The following is a 16,588-nucleotide window of genomic DNA, read 5'->3' on the forward strand; positions in this document are numbered from 1 at the left end:
CCATCATCGACGCCACAGCTTCAATACAAGTACGGCATTTTGCTTCTCAGCTTGGTCACGTCAAAACATTCCACTCCTGTCAAGCCCGAACAAGCCACTTGATGCAGTCGCTTGACGTGTCAATCTTTGGGCCATTGACCGGTTCATATCGGCGTTTAGTTGGCGGCGTTATCCAGAACGTGGATGCGATCGACAAGGCGCAGTTCGGATCTCCTAAGTTCAGGCGGCTGCAGGAACGTTGTAACATTAAGCGCTGCAGGAACTTCCTAGCTAGAGTTCAGACTCAGCTCACACCGCCTCTGTCACTTTCCAGACCCCAGAACCGATCTCAAGAAGTGGGGGTACCCAACCTTAAACGCTCCCTTATGCAGTCAAACGAGGCGTCACGACGGCAATTGCGGTGTTGGAAGCAGAAGAGTTTGTTGCAGGCACAGAATGAACGCAGCAAGGAATAGCAAAAGCAGTGGAGAGAAAGAGAGCAAAGTGTGAGACACGGGTGTTGACACTTCTGGTCATCGATCAACTAATCACCAGCCGCACGGGAGCAATCCGCTCCTTGAGGAACTGGGACAGGCCTTGAATGACGCGAACCTCCGCGAACTCGTTCGTCAGGAGTCTATCAACTAGGCCCAACGGCTGACATAATGCACGCGGCTCTGGTGAGGCAGCAAGACACTTCAAATCTGTCGGCGTGGGGATGCTGGCGCCTTCGTCGCTTGGGATGACTGCCATGATGGCACAGATTCGGCAAGGGTACCGTTGATTATAATGGGACTCGTGCCAGCTTCAAAAGTCGAAAATCTATCTGGCCATGTCCGATGTCACTCTCTGCCACTGTTGCATGTAGGGTAAATAGAGGCCCGCGCTGAAGCCATGTGCAGCACAACATGCACATAGGCCTACAACACGACGCAAATCACATCGTAAAAAAAAGCGATTTACGTCCCCGCAGCCACGCTAGGAGCCATCCCGGGTGGCTTCGAGGTGGCTTCTCCCCACAGCCACCTCGGGGTGGTGGCTGCTAGAGGTGGCTTCGAGGACGTAAATCCGGATTGTTGGCTGCGAGGGGTGGCTGCGAGGACGTAACTCCCGGGGTGGTGGCTGCTAGAGGTGGCTGCGAGGACGTAAATCCGGATTGTTGGCTGCGAGGGGTGGCTGCGAGGACGTAACTCCCGGGGTAGTGGCTGCTGGGGATGGCTGCGAGGACGTAACTCCCGGGGCAGTGGCTGCTGGGGGTGGCTGCGAGGACGTCTTCTGATCATAGGAGACCTATATCGTGATGTATGATTCGCACGATAGATTTCCGGCCGACAACAGCGATAAGGTAAAAGCTGACTAAGGGTTACGAAGAGTCTGCGGAAGGCAACGCTATGCTGCGGAGTTGATGCGCTGCGCTGCGCGGCGCGGAAGCGCTCGTTTGGTACGAACAGCATATGGATCGATTGGGTATGACTAGTGTACACGAAGAATGCGATGCAGAAGATGCTTGTTGGAAAGAGGGTATCGATTGCGACGAGAGAGAAGGCGATGCTATGCTTGAGTTTCGAGGATCGCAATGGTGACTGTGTGCGACCCAAACTTGATGCCCACGAACACGATCGAGTCAAGAGGAGTTGTGATTGCATCAGGCGAGACGTTTGGTTGGAAGGTGAGCTTGAGCGCGAGTGCTAGATCGCGATGATGCATTGTCGCGCTGATCGGGTCGTAGCTGATCTTGATCAGCATGTTTGACCATGCGGGATCGATAACGCCGAGCGCAGCTGAGAGGAGGTGAGACGCCATGACTACGTTGACGAGGTGATGAGGTGACGATGAGAGCGGACAGAGATACGCGAGGTGTTGACGATGAGTGCGATAACGATGAGCGCGGACAGAGATGCGCGTGTTGACGATGAGCAGGAAGATGGAGGTGCGAGAGGTAGAGACGCTGTGCGCGGAATGGAGTTGCGCAAGGTGGACACGACGAGCAGGAAGATGAAGATGCCGAAGATAGAGGCGATGAGCGCGGTACAGAGATGGTCGAGGTAGAGACGATGCGCAAGATAGAGACGACGAGCAGGAAGATGGCGACAAGCGGTATGAGGAGATGTGCAAGGTGTTGACAACGAGCGGGACGTGGAAGTGATTCGATCCTTACACGTCGCGAACAGGAGTGGATAAGGTTTGTCGCAAAGAGCTCAACTCCGTCAGGAGATAGAGACTCTATCCACAAGCTCCGAGTGACTTGAGGCCAAGCAAGCGATGGCCGTTGGCGGTGAAGGGTACAACAGCAAGCTGACTTTGATAGCAGTCGAAGTCGACCAATAGTTCCTCGCCGTATTCACCGCCGTTGTCAAGTGTGAGTCGCATACCCATACCAGCGATGAGGTCAAGGCTCGGATGACGGCCACCAAGCACGTCCAGCGACACCTCCTCAAGCAAGCGCACGTGCATGAACGTTTGTGGCACGGTGTTGAGAGTGGTGCGAGACAGCCGGACTGCCTTTGTGAAGATCCACAGAATCTTGGCGGCTTGCACTTTGCCATCCACCGACACCAGACACCAGCAATTTGCTCGATTGTCGCGACCACCTTGTCCGACACCACCAACCTTGACCTTGTTAGGCGTCCGAGCCATGGTCGCGGTGCGAGTGAACTCGGCGGTCGTGTCGAGGCGTGCTACGGTACTAGGAGATGTTGTGTCCCAAGACGGTGTGTAGCGCGGCGGAGACGAGGCGATGGTGGTGCTGGGGAGGGCTTGCTCTGCTCTTCCGTTGAGGTGAGCCAAGAGCAGGCCGAAGGAAGCATTGTCAAGCTTCCTCTTCTTGAGCCGAGTGTCGAGGCTTGGTAAGGACGTGGGCTCAGGACCCTCGATCTCGCCAAGCAGCCTCGTCTTCATGAAGGGCTCGCTGCTCTGGGCAAGAAGCCGTCGTAGCTCGTTCCTCTGTGCAGCATTGCGCATGATCGTGGCCTCCAGCACACCACCCTTGTGCCCGCTGGTTGGGATCGTGCCCATGATGCCGTTGTAGCGCTCAAAGGGCAACGACGAGAAGTGTCGCGGTGATCCGAAGCGTCTGGTAAAGTAGGGGAGGTGGCTGACGTTGTGGTTGTTGAACGTCAGCCACGCGGGTCCCAGCAGCTTGGCCTGACTACGGTTGTACTTGGTGATGTAGTCGGCTAGCTTGTCGACATCAGAATCGGTCAGGTCACCGCTGACCAGCTCGACGATGCTGCAGAGCAGCATTGCAGACCGGAAGACGCTTCGTACGGCCTTTGGACCCGGCAAAAGTTGCCGCCCACCTCTCCTCGCTCCACCTCTCCTCGCTCCACCTTCCTCGGCTTCCGCATCACCATCGGACGCGGCGTCGTCTATGTCGATGGCGTCAGCAAGTAAAGCGGCGTTCGATGGTGGTGGTAGGCGATGGCGAAGAGCAGCAGCGTCTGCGAAGTCACGACCAGATGAGCGTGCTGGTGGCACCCCTGAGCGCGGGCCGCCAGGCTTGACGACGGCAAAGGTGAGCTCCTCGTCGTAGTCACCACAGAGAGAGGTGCTCCAGAGTTGCATCAGTACGAATGGGAGCAAGACTCTGAACAGCACCTCCCATTGCTCCGCAGTTGGGTTTCCGCCACTCTTGCTGCCGATGCGTCTGTTGGGACCTTGTATAATGGACGGCAGCAGAGCGCTTGCAATGATATGTTGCGCTTCCGGCAAGCGCTTCCCAATCTCGTTGCAGGACTCGATCAGGAAACGGTGCCAGAAGCGCTTACATAGGCCAAGGTGAACGGCGTGCATAACGTCAGGCGGGCAGCTATCGACGGCGTTGAAGTAGGTGAGCCGGTCGATAGCCACCGAATGGAACCTTGCTGCCGTCCGCGGTGGTCCACGTCGCTGACTTCCGACAAAGCTGTCGTCCTCCTCCTCGTCATCCGTCAGGCCGAGCTGTTCACCTTGCTTCGGGCAGTACGCACAGATTGTACCCTTCTTATACTTTAGGGCAAATCCGGCAACCTTCGCCCGAGCAGGTGTGTCCGCAACGACAAGGTGTAGTCGCGCTTGGACATGCTCGCCTTCAGGGTGATTCAAGGTGGGAATCAGCTTGCCGTCGCCGTCGAAGTCCTTCAGCTCTTCAACGATGAGCTTGAGAAACTTTTGCAGGTTTTGTGCCGTGGTATCCTTTGGGCCAGGAAGAAGACCAACGAGATGGATACCAAGACAGCGACGGTCGTAGGTCGTCAGGCGAGCGGGCAGGTTGTCGATCCTCAGCAGCACAGCGCCAGTCGAATGCCATTCGTGAAACTTCCCCTTGTGCGGGCCGAACCAATCCACGGAGAGTGTGACCTTGAGATTGAGTCCGGTCGCAACGAAAGGGGCATGGCCGAGCTGGCAGCGATATTGGCAGGCACTCGCGCCATCACCGCAGTCCTCCAACCAGGCAGATCCCGATGAAATCTCCGCGTATCGAGCGGTGGAGGTGGAGCTCGCAGCAGTGTTGGAATCAGCTGTTGGCGTCCAGTCGTACAGCGCATTGTAGTACCTGGAGTCCATCAACACGCCAGAGAATATGGACTCTAGCGTGCGATGGCAGTACAGCTGGACCGGACGGCGACCGGTGTCGCCAAGGAGCTCCGTTCCGCAGGCGCAGAAGATCTGTTGTGACGAGGAGCCTTCGGTATCGCTCCACAGCTTCAGCTCACCGCACCGGGGACACACGAGGTACTGGACAAAGTCGCTGTGCAGACCAAGCTTTGATCGCACCGACGCTGGAGTGACCAGCATCGATAGCGGTGGCGGTGGCAGCGACAACGACGACCTTGCTTGAGTGTCACCACTTGCAGAAGCAAGCATGGAGCGAGTCGAGACCGCGGATGGCTGCGACATGAGCTCGTGCTCGATCTGCGATGAGACTGATGTCTGTAGTGGTTGTGGCAACCGCTGTGGTGGCGGCGGCGGCGAAGGTTGCAACGGCGGAGGTGGCGGACCAGTGGTAGCAGCAGACGTGCCAGCATCAATGGCAAAGGCACAGAAGCGACTCAACACATGCAACACAAAGGAGAGATAGAGTGTTGCAATGGTATTGGACAGCCCGTGAAAGGTCATTAGGTACATGACAAAGATATAATTGACCATGACAAACCGGCTGCGTTGCTGCTGCAGAGGATCTGTGAGGGTCGCTTCCATGGGCTGGATGGCTTCGGCTTCGGCTTCAAGAGTGTTGGCGTCGATGCGAAGAGCCCGAGCAAGCGCAATACGACTGGCCCGCGAAGTGACTGAAGCGTCATCTTCAACGGAGGCAGCAGAACTGTCAAGACTGCTGCTGTTGGCGTTGGAGCGGGCGGCGTCCAGTATGGGATCCACTGCGTCGGCGGCTAGGTCGGGATGGGGAGGCAGGGCGTCGCTATCGTAAGAGTCGCTGCCGTCCAGCTCCCAGTCCGGAACCACATCGCTTGGTGAAGAAGCAGACTGAGCATGGTCATCGTGACCGCCATAGTCCGGAGATATGCTGCCCAAGCGCAGCCGCGTACGTCGCCCTTCTCCAGCATCGCCTTCAGCCTCACGGCGAGGACGCTCCGCAAGACAGAGAATGCCGTCTTCATGTGAGCCACCTGATATGGTGCCTGCTGCTGTTGTTGCTGTCGTTGCTGTCGTTGCTGCTGCTGCTGCTGCTGCTGCTGCGTCAGCTGCCAAAGACGCCATGTCCTGTGACCGGCGCTGATCTTGTTGAATCTGATGCCATCGCCACTGCCCGTATGAAAAGATTCTGCCTTGTGCACCGCAATCCACGCAAGTACACAGCCGAGGCCGGCGACCCCATCTGTCACCTGAAAGATCGTTCATCTTGACGTTGGGGCAAGGAAGTGGCGGCGGCAGACGGACAGCAGGAGCGTGAAGCGACGCCGGTCAACTGCGCTTGAAGCAATCGATTTTGTTCTGGCGTGCGTTGTGGCTGCAGCGGAGGAAAGGTCGTAATGAGAGCCGGTGATTGACTGGTCAGACGCTCGAGACTGCTGTTCGCCGACAGGCAGACCACCACACGAGGGCGTTCCCAGTTTGTCAGATTGTCGGAATTGTCGGACTAGGGGCGTGTTACGTTTGTGCTAGGCCTGTCGGACGGAGTTTCGTTACAACGCCGGTCGTATCGAGCTGTTGTTGCAGACTGGATCAGTGGTCCACCAAGGGGCGACCAAACCCCCAGGCACAGCTTTGTCGGACTGAAGGGCACAACTCCTCCAGTGGCGTGTCGGTGGTATCTGACCCTGCTCGCCAAGCCAGGGGACCACAAGTCTTGACCAGGACGTGCACCTGAAGTCAAGAAGTCTTTAGCGTCCGGGGATCAGGTCCAGACGGTGGATCACGGAGGGCCGACCTAGGCGTGCTTGTCCGTGAGAGCCACGGCTACACAGAGTGTGGCTAGTTGGGACAGGGGGGAAAGGGTGAGCGCCAGAGATAGGCGCGAAGAAGACGGGCTAGAGAAAGAGAAGAAGGGGGGGAGGGAAAGGGCGGGCAGGAGGAGGAGCCGAGCCAGAGTGGATGTTTCTTGAGGTAGTCGATGATTGCGAGGCCGAGAGTTGCGCGACCCCAGACAGGTGCCTTGGCGGCGACAATGAGCGAGAGTTCCAGGCGTGCAGGACGTAGACCTGCAGACATCGAAAGGTCTTGAAAGGGAGGAACCAGATGCCACAGAGCGGCTTGTCGGGATCAGGGGTTATTGATGAACACGATGATGGTGGTGAGGTTGAGGCGGTGCCGAACTCTCGAAAGCTCAGTTTAGGTCAGGATTTGGGTGGCTTCGTCCACACCCTTTCTGTCGCCATCCGCACGCCTTTGATGAGTCATTCCTACACGTACCTCGGCATTTCCGATACTCACGCCAGCAGCACAATATCATAGGGCGGACCTCGGTATTTCCGATACTCACGGCAGCAGCACAATATCATGAGATGAATTGACCTCGATTGCTAACGAGAGAAACACTAGCATCAACCAATGCGACGACTGCGGGTTGCTGAGCTGCTGGGCTCAGCCTGAGAGAAGCACTCTTCGCCCTGGCCAAAGCGCACCGACCTCTCACCATTGGCAAGTTCGACAGCAGTGCTACTATCTTCATGATCGTCGAGAAACAAACAGGGATCGAGACCGGGATGGGCCTCAGGCTGAGAAAGGTGAGCAGACCTGTGCGTCTCGAATTGTGGATGCTGGCCCCATTGCTGCGGGTCTTTGACGATCGCGTTGGGTTCATCTGGCAAGATGGTATTGAGCGAGACATCTCGTACTACTTCAGGGAAGAGCCTGGTGCAAGCCAGACTCACCATCCAGCGTTCGACAGCGCTGGAGAGGGGCGGAACAGCTGCATCAAGAGGCGGTATCTGGGGTGGGACATCCTGCCGAGGTCGTGAAGCTACAGGTTGAACATATTGTACTGACCTTGCAATTTGTCTCTCCAGATCAAGCTTCGAAAGAGCTTCCTGCAGCTCGGAAGATCGCCAGAACGGCACGAGCTTGCGCAGCGGCAGCACTCGGCGGCCGCCATCATCGGCAAGGCTAGCAACTCGGTGGGTAAGCTCGGCCCTGGATTCGGTATCGGTCGCGGTATGTGATTCGTTGATGATGGACTCACAGTCAGTGAGCTCAGCACTAGCTGCTTCAGCGATGGTGAAGTCAACGTTGTTGTATTGGCGCTGCAGAGACCCGTTACCGTTGAAGAGCACTCGGCGCCTGGCGCATTTCTTCGTAAGACGAGCAGCTCGTCGGCGGCAGGCATCCCGGTTTTTCTTCTTGTCGGGGTCGTCAGCTGCGCGCTGCTGTTGCCGCCACTCTTTGAACAGACGGTTCAGGGAGGTGAGGCAAATCTCGCTTGCGTTCCCGTGTCCACCAACAGCAGCGATGTTGTGCTGCATCGCCACGTTGTCCTGAGCGAGATCGCTGACGATGCAACTCACAAGGGTTCTGTAGCATTTGGCGTTCTTGGAGTAATCAAGTCGTAGCACGGTCGCTCCGTTGAGGGTGGGCGGATCCGAATCGAAGGGCGGAAGCGGATCCCTTGAACCGATGCCCATTCGTTTCCGGAGCTCCTTTCGAAAGGGGCCTTGTATGTGTTTATGGCGCTTGCGACCGCCGTCTCCTTTGTGGGTCTGGAGCGAGGGAAGGCGGGGAGAGGCCGGCGACATTGCTGACGGGTCGATACGACGGATTGCCTCGTCGTGGTGGTGCAGCGATTGGACGATGGCTTGTCGGTCGGCCTGAACATCTTCGAGGTCAGCGAGCCGCCTTTGCACGGTCTCGAGCTGCTGTCGGAGACTGGCGGCCTCATCGTCATGGGCGTTGGCGGAGCGCGGAGCGACAGAGGCATCGATCGTGTTGTGAGCAGCGGAAGTGGAGCTGCTGGGCCTGTGGAGCGGGAGCGGGATGATGGCGATGCTTTCATCGCTTTGGCCGATTGATTGGCTCGATGTTTCGCCGACGTCGCTGCTCTGCGACTCTGGCCATGGAAAGCCCTCTCGAGGAGCAGCGAACGCCTCTCCGTGATCTTCCCGTCTCATCGATCGAGTTGCAGGCATTGTGGGAAGCGTTCGAATTTGAGTGCTGGTGGATGCTACGATACAAAGATGGAGCTGTATGTAGACAAGTCGTGAAGGGCCGCACTCGAACCTCCTGGTGCACGAACGGGGCCTGCAGAGTCCCTCATTGCCTGACTCCTTGAACCGCAGCGTTCACAGACTGACGATGGCTTTGAACCAACGCTGGCTCTCTCAGCTGGCTCGTTCGCAGGTAAGTATGGTGACTTAGCCGCGAAATCGGACGAACTGCTCATATTGGACATCACGGCCACTAGCTGACCCCCAAGAAGTCTGCTTCCTCCGTGCTCGCCCTGCTTGCTGCACAAGGTTTCATCAAAGGTGTGTCAGCAGTACAATTCGGCGAGCTTCGGCGAGTTTCCAAGAGGTCGCATGTACTAGAGCAGTAGAAGTGAGTATTCGAAAATGCAGAGGCCTGAGCGGCGTGCTCAGAAGTGACTACCCTTAAAGCGACTTGGGTTTCTACTCACTCTTCTTCTCCTGCCTCGTCCATACCTCCGCCATCCACTGGCCAGGGGTGCTCAACATCCGCGACGGTGCTCAACGACCATTTCTACGTTCTCAACGTTGGCGACCATCTCTCCGTGCTCAACATCCGCGACGACCTCTACGCGCTCAACGTCGGCGATGTACGTGCTCAACATCATACGGTAAGTTCAGATCGTCAAGCGTTGCTTTCCTGGTCCATCTTGCTGAACGATTCATACTGCTGGATCACCTTTATCTTGCCAAGACGCAGTCCCTCGCGACATGATAGGCTCGTCGGCGACCATCTCTACGTGCTCAACATCCGCAACAACCCCTACGCGCTCAACATCCGCGACGACCTCTACGCGCTCAACGTTGGCGATGTACGTGCTCAACATCATATGGTAAGTTCAGATTGTCAAGCGTTGCTTTCCTTATCCATCTTGCTAATCAATTCATACTGCGCCACCACCTTTATCTTGCCGACACGCCCATAGCGACATGATAGGTACACTACCTTCTGCCGCTGCGGCTCCTGTTTACTCACCGTCTACGCATTGATCACCAAGTATCAGACAAGCATTCCCTGTCCTCGTCGTGCTGCCCCTCGTATCATCTGACCCCGTGAACTAACCTTGTTCCTTGCTCTTTCTCGCATTCAACCGTGTGGGTTGCATGCTGAAACTCGATCTGTTCAGCACGCAACTAACTCCGTTATCGTGATCGTTATTGTCTATCGGGCCCGATTACGCTATCACATCTCTTTCAACATCGCGATCTTTGTAGTTTCTTCTCACGATCTCCCGATATGTAGATTGCTTCTTGTTTTACGATCTTGAACCCGATATTGTTTTACATAATCTCCCGATATCGCGATCAAATTGTGCGCCAAGCCGAGACGAAGGGATGGCTGCGTATGGGAGCCACCCTGAGAGCCACCTGGGATGGCTGCGTATGGGAGCCAGCTTGAGCAGCCATCCTGGGTGGCTGCCAGTCGGAGCCACCCAGCGCAGGCAGAAAATCGGAGTTGGCTGCTCAAGATGGCTTCGATACGCAGCCATCCCAGGTGGCTCCTATGCTGGCTGCGCGGACGTAAATCGCTTTTTTTCACGATATGAATGGATTGCAGATCGATGTGGCTGGATGCGCGTTGGGAATAGCCGCCAAGTTGCAAAATGCTGATGAGCACACAGCTGGTGGCCTGTAAGATCGTGTCTCGCCTCCATACCCCGCTCGCCACCTTGCTGTCGCCCAGGGATTCGATCTGAGCCTTTGTGCCAGGCCTGATGCGGTTGAGTGCTTCTGCTAGGCCAGTGATGCCTTCGCCGAGGATGATGAGACCGAAGAGAACCAGTCGCTCCGGTAGCGCACCACTTCCGAGCGGACAAAAAGAGAGTGCGAGGCTCATGCACGGCACGGCTGCCGCTTAATCAGCTTGTTGCACAAATAGCGAGTAGTCTCCGCCGTCGCCTGAAACAACGGCGTTCCTACGAAACGCGTGCGACATATTGAAAATGAACCCGTAAAATCCATGATCTACAAGTTGTTAAAGTTCTGTGTGTATCAATCACCTGTCGGAAGCTTCTTTTGGTTTAAAATAACCAAATTGCCGGCGTATTGGAGGTACGAACCTTGCAAGTGCAGGCAGAAAATTTTACTGAAATTTTCTGCCTGCACTTGCAAGTCTTTTTTTAAGATTGCTTGACACCTACTGATGCCGCAATAGGTAAGCTTGAAGCATCAACACAAAACACTAAGTTTCGTGTTTAACAAGCCACGCCGTTACGCTAGAGAATGGAGTCTTGCCGCCAACAATTGCAACGATATCACTTTACTTTAGTCAGATAACTCTTAGACGAACGTGCTCCACATTAAAATTAGTATATTATTTCGTGATTTGTACCGTCGTACTTTAAGAACAAAGGCCAGGTGTTTGCTTTGGTCATTATACACGATTTTATACTTGTGTAATTAGATGAAGTATGCTCCGACACAATTAACATTCGGACTTACGTCCGTATATATGTTATGGCAAAAATGCGTCTGTACGGATGTGTCACCTGGAATATGAGATGGTAAGTCACGAGAATCGTAGATCAGTTTCCTTGCAGTCACGCGAGTCTCAGTCGTGACCTGAACGAATGTTGAACATTTATAGCAATAGCGAAAATCATAGCTACACATTTATAGCTGCTTTATTGGTAGGTCCCGAGTCAAAAAAATTACTCATGATTTGAACTTTGTTACAAGTCGCGCCGCCTATCCCCACTACACTGAGCTCCGAGGAGTGGAGATTCATCTGACTTTTCATATCTTGCAAACATGATATTCGTGACTATACTCAATAATGAGATGACTTGGTCTTGCTTTCGCGTCAGCCAAAAGGAAACATGATTTTTGTGCTTGACCAAGCACTTGCGTATTCTCAGTGATATGCCCGTCAGGCGATGAGTAGCATCAGCTCGGTACGGTGTATTGCAAGAAGTATAAGAGTACATCAGCTGGGAATACTTAACGATAAACTTAGAACACCTGGATAGATGTTCTATGGGGCCCAAAAGATGAGCCGATACAGCTGTTTGATTATGAAATCGTTGCAAGAAAAAATAAGGGCGGTGACGAGCGCCCGCTAATCTCCAGACGACCCTATAAGAGCTGGTGATTAAGCCCGTCACGACCAAGCAGGCAAACTTCGACTTGAATAACGTTAAGCAACAGCAGGACCAAACAACCTCATTGTTCGCAGCTGGCTCCGGTCCCTTTCTCCTTATATTGTATATAAGTTACCTCGTCACACATCAGTCGCATTGTCAACCATCTCCATTCCAATCATGCCACCCCCATAGAAGCGGCGCCAGCATGTCGATTCGCAGCAACGAGAGAAGGTTATCAAGATGGTGTTTTCCGAGGGTATGACAAATGCCGAGGTGGCAAAGAGCCTGAGGTACCATCATCGACAAATTCGGAAAGACTGGAACCATTGGAGCCCATAGGAAGAGCGGCGGTGCCTTCCGTGGATCCAAAGTCAGCGAGGAGCATATCGACCACATCTGCAACTTTGTAGCAGGCAAGGCCGCTGCTCTGCTTGATGAGATCCAACAAAACCTCAAGGATCATGGTGGGCCTCGCTATGGCGCTGGGCCTGAGGTCTCAATAAGCCTTCTGCACCATATACTCAAGCAACGATGTCACATCACACTCAAACGACTACATCAGGAACATGAACGCTACAACAATACCAAGACTATTGAGAACTGCAAGAAGTGGACGCACTGGTTCCGGACCCAGGGACGGTCCTTCGAAGATGCCATCTTCTTTGACGAGGCCGGCTTCAACCTGCACTCAAAGCGCACCTACGGTCGCAGCAAGGTAGACGATCGAGCACAGCAGGAGGGCCGTCCTGCAAACCGCCAGAAAAACATGTCGCTCCTTGTTGCCGTTGGAAAGGATGGCATCATTGCAAGTGAGGTCCTGCGTGGCGCCTACAACACTGAGCGCTTCTGCAGCTTCCTTGACAACAAGCTCCTCCCACTTGTTGCTGGCCAGCGGCGAGTCTTTATGATGGTCAATGCCAGCTTTCATCGGTTCTTTGACACAAAGCAGGGCATCACCAACTCTAGGCACGAGGCCCACTACCTGCATACTCGCCGTGGCTCAACATCACAGAGAAGGTATTCAGCAAGGTCAAGCCTGCAGTCAGTCGCGAAGATCTCAGGAGTCATGGTACACTGGCAGCATGCATATTACATCACATCAATACAGTTATAGCAGAGGGTTGCCTGGGATGGCTGCGAGAGTCCAATCGGTGGAGGCTTGTAGCTGAGCAAGGGGAGCCGCTTGGCCCGGAACACAATGCCTGTGAAGCTCTTGCGCGGCTAGGATTGCTGGAGGACAACTTTGACGATGCCTATGTGCAGCAGTACTCCTCGCCAGTTGATTCTGATCAGGCATTGTTGACAGATGAGGAGGAGGAGGAGGAGGAGGAGGAGGAGGAGGAGGAGGAGGAGGAGGAGGAGGAGGAGGAGGAGGAGGAGGAGGTCGAGCCCATCCTTTCTTTGTAGATACAGTAGCTCAATTGAACTTCGCTGCTTGCGATCATGCTGTGTCAAAACTACATTGTACAGCCAAAGTTACGATCTCAATCAATTAGAAATGATGTTCAAATATTACACATTACGTATGGCGTCAAAAGTTACGTATGGTGTGAGACTACGTATAGTGAAATTTACGATGCACAAAAATATGTCACCAAGTCATCCCGAAAAGGGAATAATAATATAACGTTACTGACGTAGCACCCAAAGTGGCATTTCCTAGAAAATGCAACTCCCGGAGGCTCTGGAAAGAGGTCTGTTGCTGAAGAATCTCGACCTTTCATCCCCCGGCTTCCTTTCGAGGAAGCACCGACTTTGTCTTAAGCCCCATGTTTTGAGAAACCCGGAACCACTGCCATCTTGTCTGTGAACTGCACTCATAGGTCCCTCAAAAGAGAAAACCCTTAGAGCTTGGCTGCGTTACCATACCCAGGGTTGTTAACTCGGCCACCGACTGTGTTTCCACGCCGGCTTGGTATTGAAAGCTTTAGGGTGTTTCCGCATTTTGATAGTGTCGTGAGCTTCAACGCCCACTAGGTGTGCCCTTTTAGCGGCCTCTTACTCACCTAGCAATACATTTCCACCGCTTGCCAAACAGTGCCGTCACTCCCACAAACTCAAATTGGATTAGATCTGAAGACTTCGTTGAGTCCCTCTCCGACCCTGCGACTTAGACGTATGACTCGAAGACATCGACAAGAGCTGTTGAGGCGGTCGAGCTGAGTTCAACCACTTGCGTGTGCACAGGATGTTGCCTGAACCACGTGGCCTTCGAACCTCGACGCCTTGGGTCTGGTTGCTTGAGTCGATTACGTAGTTGATGCGAATGCCGAGCCACAATGCTGAGCCAATTGCCCTAGCAAATCCAAGATAGGACAGCTGCGTTCGAAGCGAAGCCGTCACCGTGAACCCCGTCGTTGGGAGCAAAGATATGATGCCATTGTCGCACACCACCAAGTACGTAATAAGGAACTCTCGGTAAAGTCGAGATCCAATGCCTCTGGGCCGGAATGATGTCACTTTAGAAAGCGAACGGGGTCTTTGTTGAGAGAAGCGATGGTGAATAAAGCCTGTCTAATTCTTCAGTAACGTGCTGGAAGCCGCCGTAAAATGTACGGAGGCGTCTATTCAGCGACATGCTGTGACGAGGCAAGTCGAATCGGTTCCTACTTTCGTTCGATGTCATCCTTCTTTGGCGGCTCGGTATAGCAAACACCACCGATGGAGCCCCGATGTCTATGTCTGTGTGTGTACTGTATGTGTGTGTACTGTATGTGTGTGTACTGCATGTGTGTGTACTGTGTGTGTGTGTACTGTGTGTGTGTGTACTGTATGTGTGTGTACTGTATGTGTGTGTAGGTGTGCATCGCGGTGGAGAGTGAAACAAATGGAGATGTTGGGCTGCGATGGGAAGAAGAGGACGACAGGAGTGCAACACCGGCCCTCACATTTAAGTCCTTCAAGCCGAGACAGCTTGCTAGGACTCAACTCTACTTTAACGGTCAGATACCAAGGCTCAATTTTGTCGAAAGCCTCATGAAAGCTGGGAGATTCCCCAATTTTTCACCGATATAACCTGGGCAACTTTTCTTGAGCGAGGCGCAAGGAAATACACTTTGTCTCAGCATACCTGAGTTGTTGGGAGATCTGGATCGGAGTTGCTCGAGAGCGTGTGTGCAGATCCGGTCGAGTGCATTGGTCTTGATGCCATCTACGTCACAAACTTGAAGCCCATCTGTCTAAGTTACTTTGAGATCTGAACGTGGAACCACGGGTGTGGTTGTTGGACAATGTAAGCGGCAACCACCGTTTCGGAAATGGCCATTCCGTGGCCTCCATGTCTTTTTCGAGGCGTAGTGGGAGCCAACCCATTCCTTGGAGGATACATGATGTCACCTCAAGTACGAATCACAGAAGGCTCGATGTTGATCTACGAAGAATGCTCTAGCCGTGAAAGTCATTCTACTTATGTCCCTAGTTGTATGGAACCGGGCAATACTGTCTCGAACGCGATATGATGCCCTAATTGATGACTTTCTGGATTTCGACGAAAAGGTAGAGTGAAGCCCCCATTTCTATTCCTCGTAAGCGTAAGCACTTCAGAACAGAGTTCTTTGCACCAGAATCCCTCTCGACGACTTGTCCATTCTTTACACGTAAAGTGGTCACAGAGTAAGGTCCTACTCAATGCGTTGAAGCGATTTTTGGTACTGTCGGCGTTTTCGAGTTTTCGCAGCGACACAGTGTCGCCAGCATTATTCGACAGGAGCCTAAATTTCCTGGTCGCCGGCGCGTGAAGACCGGCCCTCCGACCTGTGATCGACTTGGTCGCTGTTAGTAACGCTCGAGTGTAACAAGATCGAGAAAGCCTGGAAAGTGGTTCTGTCCACCAAACGCATCGTCAAGGCATCGCTGTCAAGGACTTGCTCGCCGAAGCATCGCTTAAGCAGAAAGATCTTCCTCGCTCGCTCGAGGCGCTTGATCAGTCCTGTTTGAGACAGCTCAGCCATTCGTGACCATCCTTCCATCGCCCTCTCCATAATCGCGAATCCATTTTGATGGAAGGCCTTTGTTTCAGGCGATGGCGGAGTTCTTTTGCTATTTTGTGCAACGAGCCTGACGAAACAACTGCCAAGCTGCGCATAGGCCGCGTATACTCTCTTCATTGCCGACTTGTATTCGGTCTCTCGATCGAGGAGCTGACCAAGCACATCTCTTATCGCAGCGACCGTAAAGTCGCTCGGAGCTTCATGTTCAGCCGCGGTGCTGGCAGGCCGAGCCAAAGCGTCACAGAGCATGAGTGATGAGGATCGTGCAACAGTCTGCTGCTTCTTGAAAAGCTTCTGCAGGAAGACTGTATGTCGCCTGCAAGCTTCTTGAGCTGCACCTCTAGCTTGCCCCTTTCCTATGGATCCTCGACGACACTTTTGCTTCTTCGATGCTGCTTGAACCTCTGAAGGCTTTGCAGCGATTGGCGGTTGGAAGGATGTTGCCGACAAGGGAATCTTCGTATCCTCAATCTACGAGTCAGCCACTTGTGTACAATTTCGAAGAGAATTTCCACAGGTAGACTCACCCTATAGCTTTCACCGCGATACATGTAGCTGAAGTGTTGCGATCGATTGCCAGTCCGTTCAGTCTGAACTCCACTTGCGCGAAGGGCACTGAGGACTGCCGCGAAGATGATTGCAACATTCTCAGCGCTGTTTGCAAGGTTTGCAGGCGTAACGTACGTTTGAATGGACTCGATCAGTTCTGAAATCCCGGGCACTGCTTCAACTTCTTGGGGAAAGACCGTTAGGTCTATGTCTGCCAGGGACGATGAGTGGGTCTTGGGGTTATCATTATCCATGGTGTCTTCGAAAAAGGCAGCTGACCGTATGTGCTTGTTGCAGCGGGTGCGTCTCTGAGCTGTGTGCGTCGTTTTTGGGATGAGACTTGGTTTATGTATGAACGATTGCCTCGATGCCAGCG

The 16,588-nt window shown here is 53.8% G+C and overlaps 4 protein-coding genes across 4 annotated transcripts; 1 reads left to right on the forward strand and 3 right to left on the reverse strand.

Moving 5' to 3' along the window:
• Positions 1-1,530: 1,530 nt before the first annotated feature.
• EX895_001528 (uncharacterized protein) lies at positions 1,531-1,782 on the reverse strand (the record flags this gene model as incomplete). Its single annotated transcript, XM_029882127.1, has 1 exon — positions 1,531-1,782. The coding sequence occupies one exon, from the start codon at positions 1,780-1,782 to the stop codon at positions 1,531-1,533; it is 252 nt and encodes an 83-aa protein (XP_029741728.1).
• Positions 1,783-2,202: 420 nt separating this feature from the next.
• On the reverse strand, positions 2,203-5,673 carry EX895_001529 (uncharacterized protein; the record flags this gene model as incomplete). Its single annotated transcript, XM_029882128.1, has 1 exon — positions 2,203-5,673. The coding sequence occupies one exon, from the start codon at positions 5,671-5,673 to the stop codon at positions 2,203-2,205; it is 3,471 nt and encodes a 1,156-aa protein (XP_029741729.1).
• Positions 5,674-6,956: 1,283 nt separating this feature from the next.
• Positions 6,957-8,534, reverse strand: EX895_001530 (uncharacterized protein; the record flags this gene model as incomplete). Its single annotated transcript, XM_029882129.1, has 1 exon — positions 6,957-8,534. The coding sequence occupies one exon, from the start codon at positions 8,532-8,534 to the stop codon at positions 6,957-6,959; it is 1,578 nt and encodes a 525-aa protein (XP_029741730.1).
• Positions 8,535-9,179: 645 nt separating this feature from the next.
• On the forward strand, positions 9,180-9,640 carry EX895_001531 (uncharacterized protein; the record flags this gene model as incomplete). Its single annotated transcript, XM_029882130.1, has 3 exons — positions 9,180-9,202; positions 9,292-9,424; positions 9,518-9,640. The coding sequence occupies 3 exons, from the start codon at positions 9,180-9,182 to the stop codon at positions 9,638-9,640; spliced, it is 279 nt and encodes a 92-aa protein (XP_029741731.1).
• Between the last annotated feature and the right edge of the window lie 6,948 nt (positions 9,641-16,588).

This window comes from Sporisorium graminicola, chromosome SGRAM_11, assembly GCF_005498985.1.
Source record: "Sporisorium graminicola strain CBS 10092 chromosome SGRAM_11, whole genome shotgun sequence".
Lineage (NCBI taxonomy): Eukaryota > Fungi > Basidiomycota > Ustilaginomycetes > Ustilaginales > Ustilaginaceae > Sporisorium > Sporisorium graminicola.